At 37.4% G+C, this 8,891-nt stretch overlaps 2 protein-coding genes and 1 long non-coding RNA gene across 3 annotated transcripts; 1 reads left to right on the top strand and 2 right to left on the bottom strand.

The window, feature by feature from the left end:
• Positions 1–9: 9 nt before the first annotated feature.
• On the bottom strand, positions 10–999 carry Arf4 (ADP-ribosylation factor 2). The gene is made up of 4 exons (XM_068297928.1): positions 818–999; positions 476–738; positions 288–413; positions 10–210 (listed from the first exon to the last, which is right to left on the bottom strand). Exons 1-4 carry the CDS (start codon positions 882–884, stop codon positions 124–126), a joined length of 543 nt encoding a protein of 180 aa, XP_068154029.1. The 5' UTR covers positions 885–999; the 3' UTR covers positions 10–123.
• A 934-nt stretch (positions 1,000–1,933) lies between these two features.
• LOC137581707 (uncharacterized) lies at positions 1,934–5,283 on the bottom strand. Its single transcript, XR_011033229.1, has 3 exons — positions 4,528–5,283; positions 2,084–2,132; positions 1,934–2,024 (listed from the first exon to the last, which is right to left on the bottom strand). It is a non-coding gene; the product is annotated as an uncharacterized lncRNA (long non-coding RNA).
• pho (pleiohomeotic) lies at positions 4,748–7,144 on the top strand. Its single transcript, XM_068295952.1, has 5 exons — positions 4,748–5,298; positions 5,363–5,474; positions 5,533–6,423; positions 6,557–6,676; positions 6,736–7,144. The coding sequence occupies exons 1-5, from the start codon at positions 5,181–5,183 to the stop codon at positions 6,899–6,901; spliced, it is 1,407 nt and encodes a 468-aa protein (XP_068152053.1). The 5' UTR covers positions 4,748–5,180; the 3' UTR covers positions 6,902–7,144.
• The last annotated feature ends 1,747 nt before the right edge of the window (positions 7,145–8,891 follow it).

Here is an 8,891-nt window from a genome sequence, read left to right as displayed (position 1 = left end):
ATATGCGAGTAAGCTTAATATACACGTACGCATTTATTTAGAGTCTAATCAATTGTGTTCAGTGTAGGACAATACGCATTCCTAATTTACAAGACGAAGGGCCGGCCATTTCTCGAGCGTCAATCATTTCTTGGCCAGCTCCGCGGACAGCCAGTCCAGCCCCTCATAAAGACCATGCCCTTGCGTGGCACATGTGGCTTGAATGAACCACTAAAAAAATAAAACAATTAAAGGGTAATTGTGTTAAATCAATATTGACATGAGTATCGGAAAAGTATTTTTCTTACGTGGCGGTTTCTTAACTGATTCAGATGCAACTTATCAGTTAGTTCAGCTGCACTCATGGCATTGGGCAGATCCTGCTTGTTTGCAAAGACCAACAAGACTGCGTCTCTTAGTTCATCCTCTTGCAGCTGCGGAAATACCAGAACAGAAGGCAACAGGTTATAAATCCAAACCTTTTTTATATACATACCATGTTTTGCAACTCCTTTTCAGCCTCGTTTATACGGTCACGGTCGTTAGAGTCCACGACAAAAATCAATCCCTGTGTGTTCTGAAAATAATGACGCCACAACGGTCGGATCTTGTCCTGGCCGCCCACATCCCACACAGTAAAACAAATATTCTTGTATTCAACAGTTTCCACATTAAACCCAATGGTGGGAATTGTAGTTACAATTTCACCTAGTTTGAGTTTGTATAGTATGGTGGTTTTTCCGGCCGCGTCCAAACCAACTGCGGGCGAAAACACCAATAATGAGTCAACACGAACAATAGCAAAATTAAAACATAAAACAACAAAGAAAAAACATACCCATCAGAATCCGCATCTGTTTCTTCCCAAAGAGGCGCGTCAGCAGGCTGGATATTGTCAGTCCCATCTTATAATTTATTCTTCGGGCACTTTATGTTTTTATGAATCGCCTAGAAAATAATTTTACGATAAGAACTTGATTATTTCCGATGTGGCACAATCTACGTATTCTTTTAGATCTGGCAGCATTATTAACAGTGATGCCAGACCGGTTATAAACTATCTGTTTACTAGGCCCGATTCCCACTCGGTCCAACTTTGGGGAACTCTTGGGATTAACGTTGGATGTAAAACAGCGATTCCCACTGGCCCCGTCCACCATCTCTATACAGCTGACATGGGCGCAGACTTGTCGCGAGAAAAATTAATAATTTTCTGTTTACAAATGTTTTAACATAGAAAAGAGCATTACTTTACATATATTAGCCATTATTATTATATTTACACATATAGCCGTATTGCATTTATATTTCTGTAGGCCTATGCCTATATAGTATATACATATGTATGTATGTACATACCTGGACGAAAGCATATGTACGTACATATGTACATATGTACATATGTACATTCATAAGTTTGTGTGTATGTTCCCTTCAGTACCGGTCGCCGCAAATTCCTCTGAATGTCCGAGGCGATTTCTCAGATGTCGCCTCGGACTTTCAGGGGACATGCCATACAAATTTGCGGCGACATTTAGCATTGTGTGTCCTAGCGCCTCGGACATTCTATCGAATTTTCGGCGACATATCGCCGGAATTTCCTCTGAAGACGAATAACAAAGTCGCTCGAGTGTTCAACGGAACTTTCGGCGACATGTCGACGGAATGTCCCACCAAAATAGTGGTTGAATTTTCAATCGAAGTTGCGGCGACATGCCGACGCAATGTCCCAGCGAAATTATAGCTCAGATTTACAATCGACATTGCGGCGACATTGTCGATGGGATTTCCCTGCAAAAATAAATAAAAACTTGATTTGATTTGGTTTTTTAACACGCATTAGTTATTATTTAATAACATATGTATGTATACATTTAAATTTGTTTATTTTTATTCTTAAATATATTACATTAAATTTAAATATTTGTGTATGTATATTTACATTTTTCTTACGTTTTTTATTGCTTTACTTATTTTGGCTTGTGCCAACCAATGTCTTAGCACATTCTCCGCCGGCTCATCCGGAATCGGATTTCGGATGGATTCTGAAAAGAACAAAATTGATTAGGGAATGGAAACTTCATAATATTTTAACAACTTTTACCTTTATTACTGTGTACACTGAATTTGAAAAAATTCAACAGTTCCTGCCCCTACGAAATTCAATCGCGAATGAACAAAAAAACGAAAAGTACAAAGCGACGCGCGCAGAAGTTGAAAAAAAAAACCAGAGGGCCGGGGCTAACTTCGACCGCGTCAAAGTTTGTATACCCTTGCAACTTTTTTGGTAACTCTATCCTTACCTATTAGCCATCAATGTGGAAGAACGTTTTATCTAAAAAGGCTTAAGCTTGAGAAAGAAAGGCCTACAATCATAGGAAATAACGAAGATATTGATCAAAGTCACTGTTTTTGACCAATCGTTCCTATGGGAGCTATATGATATAGTCACCTGATCTTGATCAAATTTGGCATAGTCGCTTATAGGCGTAGTAAACTCTCTAATATTAAGTTTCACGACAATAGCTCAGAAAATAACGAAGGTATTGAGAAAGTCACTGTTCGTGACTTGGCCGTTTGTATGGGAGCTATATTATATAGTCACCCGATCTTGATCAAATTTGGCATAGTCGCTTATAGGCGTAGTAAACTCTCTAATATTAAGTTTCACGACAATAGCTCAGAAAATAACGAAGTTATTGAGAAAGTCACTGTTTGTGACTTGGCCGTTTGTATGGGAGCTATATGATATAGTCACCCGATCTTGATCAAATTTGGCATAGTCGCTTATAGGCGTAGTTAACTCTCTAATATTAAGTTTCACGACAATAGCTCAGAAAATAACGAAGTTATTGAGAAAGTCACTGTTTATGACTTGGCCGTTTGTATGGGAGCTATATGATATAGTCACCCGATCTTGATCAAATTTGGCATAGTCGCTTATAGGCGTAGTAAACTCTCTAATATTAAGTTTCACGATAATAGCTCAGAAAATAACGAAGTTATTGAGAAAGTCACTGTTTGTGACTTGGCCGTTTGTATGGGAGCTATATGATATAGTCACCCGATCTTGATCAAATTTGGCATAGTCGCTTATAGGCGTAGTAAACTCTCTAATATTAAGTTTCACGATAATAGCATAGAAAATAACGAAGTTATTGAGAAAAGTCACTGTTCGTGACTTTGGGGTTTGTATGGGAGCTATATGATATAGTGGTCCGATCCAGCTGAATTTCAGCTCTGTAGCTCTTACGGTCTAGGAGGAGTTTGCGTTGATCCAGACGGACGGACGGACGGACATGGCTAGTTGAACTCGTCTCGTCATGCTGATCAAGAATATATATACTTTGTATGGTCGGAGATACTTCGTTCTATGCGTTGCACACTTCTGACCAAAATTAATATACCCTTTTTGCAAGGGTATAAAAACGATAACAACAATGCACAGACGAACGAAGTGAAGTGGCGTAGACAAAAATCATCATGCTTTACTTCTTCCAATTTTTTCCCTTTTTTCAAATGAGAAATATATGTATATACATACATATATGTATGTACAATGACGACATTAGCTCGTTCGGGTGCCTTCGGCTAACCTCAGCATGAAATGCGCTGGCAGAATTTTTTTCTGTCGACGTCAGTGGTTCGGAATATGTGGCGATTTTGTCCCCGGCGACATTTGGTACTGAAGGGTTGTCTTAAAAAGATCCGTGAGGTATTTCCAAATAAGTTGAAATTGTTCGCCAGTGGCAATCAGGCTTTACCATTTGTTTTGTTAAAACATTTCGGCATAAAATACAGCAAAAAATAAAAGGCACAAACAAATTTTTAAATATTTTTTTGGAATCTCGTATGGTCCGTTTCCCACTCGATCCATCGCCGAGGAACGGTTGAGATTAACCACTATCTCTTAACAGCTGATCTTACAGCTGCCACATTCAGACTTGGTGCATAGTGCAGCAAGAAAAATGTTTAAATTTGAATGTTTGCTTGCAAACTTATTGTGATGTAAGCATATTAAATAAATACATGCAATATAGTTTAGGTTTAATTTAGTTGAAACGCTACTGAAGAGAAGCTTACAAGACATGTGTATGTACATACATATGTATGTATGCTTATGCGTATGTGTATACAAGGGCATGGACATATGTATGTACATACCAGATACATGTACCGGGATCGCTATTTAAATTCTTAAACTATGCAGAATTATTTTAACAATTACTATATACATATATAAACAGAAATTTTAAATACATGTACATACATATGTATGTATGTATTTATTTTTCTCGATGCACTTTGAAACAAGTCTCTGCCCAGTACATTTTTCTGGCGGAGATACATATGTACATACATACATATGTCGTTTTTCTAACGGCGGAGATATGTCGTTACCCCGACGGTTCAAGTTAAGGAAAGAGTAACAAACAACTTAACGATCGAAATTAACCCAGGCCCTCTGATTTAAAGTTCAATTCAGCTCAAAAACTACTGCAGGGATGCTTAAAAAACATACAATTTATGCATGCATCAAATACCGACCGTTTCACAGCCACAACCACACATGCAGTTCAAAATTATAAAAATTTATTTTATTATACTGTGCCACCACATTATAAAAAACTTTAGATGTATTAACCAGCGATGGAAAATGTTACTTTGTGGAAAAATGAATGATTCAATGGATGTTACATTTGAGAGTGTATCATCTCTAGTATTTATCGATAATGTTATCGGCTATTTCTTTCATTGCATTATCTTTCGTTATGTTCTGTGCGTTTCTTTTTTGTTGTTATTTTTCTTAGCAACACAAGAGGAGTTTAGAAGCTCATTTAAAAACCCTTATACTTTTGAAAATACTTGTACTTCCACTTGTGTTAATTAAATCAAACACACACAATCCTGTACAGTTAATTTTGTTTGCATCTCACCCTTTGAGGCAAAATGAGACTGTTCTTGAAGTAAAGAATAAGTTCGCGCGATTTTATTAAAATATTTTCTCTTAACATTAGTCCCTGGCAAGAAACAAGTCCCTTATTCTGCAGTCCGTATTTATTGCACTACGCCGCTAAACTAAAACCAAACCTCAGTTGACTTACTCATACATATATGTACCTGCCCATACACACACACCTGCGTCAACACAAGCATACAGTAATATATGCATGTGTGTGTAAAGTACAAAGAACTTAGCAATGGATCCTGATCCGCACTCTCTCGCCGGCATGGCGTACGAGCGCTATGGTATCCTTGTGGAAGACGAGGAAATCACAATTGCCAAAGCCGATGTTAATATTCAAAATATGACTGATGGTAAGTTAAAATTGGTTCCAGCTGCTTTCTTGATTGATTTTCACAAACGTTTCTGGTGTTACAGTTTTACTGCCCTCAGGATTGGGTGAGCCTTTTATTCAGGAACCGCACTTCAGCTCAGAAGATAAATCTGTATTGAAAACAACAGATGGTGTTTACCTGTCTTCTGCTAAGATGTGAGTAGATATGAGACTTTATTTTATGCCATCTTAATGTAATTATAACAATTTACAGAAAGAAGGAACCTAAGCCACTTACCTTTACGGAAGAGCGGGAGCAGGTTTCCCATGTTTCCGCAACTTCAGATCTGGTTGGTCCCGCTATTCGATCAAGGCGTTGGGAACAGAAGCTAGTCCAAATAAAGACCATGGAGGGTGAGTTTAGTGTCACCATGTGGGCATCAGGGGGCACTTCCGATGACGATGATGTTTACTCTGAGTCTGATAATACTTTGCGAACTCGAGCTTGTGCCGAAGACGGTGATCTCATTCGCCAGCAAGCAGCTTGCGGTCCTGTTGATACGTTTCTACACGAGCAGATGGTATACCAACAGGTATACCCACATCAAATAAGCTTAGGTACATTAACAACTGAGCAGTTGTCTAAGGAGAAGGTGCCAACAGCACCAATTCACATTTCCATTCCCCCATCGAAACCAACATTAGCACCAACTTGTGGTCCACATCCAGTCATCAGCACTTCAATGGAAATGGATAGTCAAACGCTACTGGGAATAGACAACAGCTGTGACGTAAATACGGGAAGTGAAACATTATCCTACGGGTACCACCAGTCTTTGGCTAATTCCGCCGAGTCTGCCATCTTAGCAGCCCCTCCGGCACAGCTGCTCATTGAAGAAGCTAATTTAGGACAGTCAGCCATGGAGGATGATAAGAAAATCGCCTGCCCCCATAAAGGTTGCCATAAAACTTTTAGAGACTCGTCTGCCATGAGGAAACATCTGCATACGCACGGGCCTCGTGTCCACGTATGCGCGGAGTGTGGGAAGGCCTTTGTAGAGAGCTCAAAGTTAAAACGACACCAACTGGTCCACACTGGCGAGAAACCGTTCCAATGCACATTTGAAGGCTGCGGCAAACGATTCTCACTAGATTTTAATTTGAGGTGAGCTTGAACTGTAATTTTAATATACCTTATTGAACTTGCTGTTCTACATTGGAAGTGAAATGGCAAATTTAATTGAAAACATTATCGCATGATTTTTTCAAACTAATTGTTGTTTTAAAATTTTACGCAGGACACACGTGCGAATCCATACTGGAGATAGACCATTCGTTTGTCCCTTCGATGCTTGCAACAAAAAATTTGCCCAGTCCACGAATCTAAAGTCGCATATATTAACGCATGCAAAGGCCAAGTAAATTTAAGAATTTTCCTTCAGTAGTATTATTGTATAATAATATTTTTTAACTTCAGGAGAAATGGAAGCACCTCCCGCCATGGCACTTGCTCGAACAACGAGGCGGAGCCGCACAGCCCACACAGTGAGGAGACATCCGGAAGCCTAATAAAATCGGAATTGGGAGATCACGTGTCCTCTACCGCCTCCGACCACGCCCCATTCATAGTGTATGCAGACTGATGCGTGTCCTCTTTAGATAATTATAATTTTATACATGTACATACATATTTTTTTGTATATGTAAAAGTTTACGTTCGCCAACACATTTTAATTCTGACTTGATTTAAAACGCAAATCGATGAATTTATTCACAAGAGCTTGATTGCAGATGAATGTAAAAGTATGGTACATGTCTTCAGCTCCATTATAAGCTAAACCGATTAAAGTTCTGTCAAAGAAAAATAAAATAAGAATACAACACTATATACATAGGTTCATTTTCTTTAATTAATCCCTTGGATTACGCTTTATTAGTCTAATGAAAACTTGTGGGCATATACTGATATTAATCTATAAGGCCGACAATTTGAATTTCTCAGGAAATAGGTTATAATGAACTAAATTATAGCTTTTTTGAATCATCATCGGATTCTTGCCAACTAGACCCCTTTTAGTTTCCAAAAAAAGTTAGTTTCATTAGAAGTTCGAGGCTAAATTTTAGTTCGGGATTCATAAATACCAAATCTGTAACTGGTTCTTTATGATGAATGCTTGCAAATTTCTTACGAAAGATGAAGACGATTCATGATACATAGGTATATTACTGGCTCTTAGATATTTTAAAATAATAAATATAAAGCTATTAGCTAATGGAAGGACGAATACCTTAACTATAAAAGTAGGGGAATATCGTTAAGGTTGGACAGTAGTCATGACAGTAGTTCGACAGTTTGACATGATTGTGTTCACTCGTGGCTTTTCCTTTTTTTGGACCATAAACTTTTCATCCCAGCTATTTTCCGAGACAATTCAGTGAAATTCAAGATCGAACTGAATTAAAAAAGATTTTAAAGAATTAAAAAAAAAAGTTCATAATTTTTAAAAATTTTTATAATATGGAATGTTTTTCACTTAGCCAACTTCGACCATTTCAAAACAAATGGGACTAAGTCGACTGCAAGAACTATTTTCCTTTCTAATTTTGAAACTCAATCAATTTATTTTGAAAATTATTCTTTAACTCTAGTTATGTTCATTATTTTATAATATATAAGAGTTTGGACAAGTAAGAAAATTTCTTATCAATTAAACTCCTGCTAAATATTTCTTTCGTATTGTCGAAAAGTACAATCGGCCCGATGGCACCGCAGCTCAGGGGGTATGAAAGATCTTAACGAAGATCAACAGCAATCAAGTCGATATGCTCGATTCGCTTTAAAATTCTAAAGTATAACACTTGCCTACTAAAAATTTTTTCTGATTTTTTAATTGTTGAATTTAAGATATCTTTTGATCCTTAAGAGAAATTACATAATTTATTTGTACTTATCATGTTAAAATAAAATAAAATTGCAATTGAAAAAATTTAGCTGTCTTTTTATACCCTTGCAAAAAGGGTATTTAAATTTTGGTCAAAAGTGTGCAACGCTTAGAAGGAAGCATCTCCTACCATATAAAGTATATATATTCGTAATCAGCATGACGAGGCGAGTTCCGTCTAGATCAACAATCAACGATCCTAGACCCGAATAGCTACAGAGTTTAAATTTTGCATTATATATACTGCACAGTTTGTATGTCTCGGATTCAGCCGGATCGGACCACTATATCATATGGCTTCCACACAAACGGCAAGATCACGAACAGTGACTTTTCTCAATAACTTCGATACTTGTTAACCAAAGCTCCTGTATGAACGATCGGTGGTAAATATTGACTTCGCTCAATAACTTAACAAACTATGCTAAGATTGTAGGCCGTTCTTTCGAAAACATTAGACATTTTGTAAGGAAACAGTAACAGAAAAACTTGCAAGGGCATACAAACTTTGACGCGGTCGAAGTTATCCTCTGTCTTTTGGTTATTATTCCTTTTCAATACTCTAGTGAGTTGCATGACAAATTAAAAAGGCAAATGAAGTCTTTTTAACCCTATGGGCGCATGGTATAAAAATAATTGCGAACCTCTCTAGATTTAGATTTAAAAATTTGTTGTAACAAATTAATTGAAA

Source organism: Drosophila tropicalis, unplaced genomic scaffold (genome assembly GCF_018151085.1).
Source record: "Drosophila tropicalis isolate 14030-0801.00 unplaced genomic scaffold, ASM1815108v1 contig_859, whole genome shotgun sequence".
NCBI lineage: Eukaryota > Metazoa > Arthropoda > Insecta > Diptera > Drosophilidae > Drosophila > Drosophila tropicalis.
This window is presented reverse-complemented; position numbering and strand designations above follow the sequence as displayed.

Coding starts and splice junctions, on each gene's coding strand:
- pho (XM_068295952.1), top strand. CDS start 5,181: ATGGATCCTGATCCGCACTCTCTCGCCGGCATGGCGTACGAGCGCTAT. Junction 5,475..5,532: donor TACCTGTCTTCTGCTAAGAT/GTGAGTAGATAT, acceptor AACAATTTACAG/AAAGAAGGAACCTAAGCCAC. Junction 6,424..6,556: donor TCACTAGATTTTAATTTGAG/GTGAGCTTGAAC, acceptor AATTTTACGCAG/GACACACGTGCGAATCCATA.
- Arf4 (XM_068297928.1), bottom strand. CDS start 884: ATGGGACTGACAATATCCAGCCTGCTGACGCGCCTCTTTGGGAAGAAA. Junction 739..817: donor ACAGATGCGGATTCTGATGG/GTATGTTTTTTC, acceptor TTTCGCCCGCAG/TTGGTTTGGACGCGGCCGGA. Junction 414..475: donor AAAAGGAGTTGCAAAACATG/GTATGTATATAA, acceptor GTATTTCCGCAG/CTGCAAGAGGATGAACTAAG.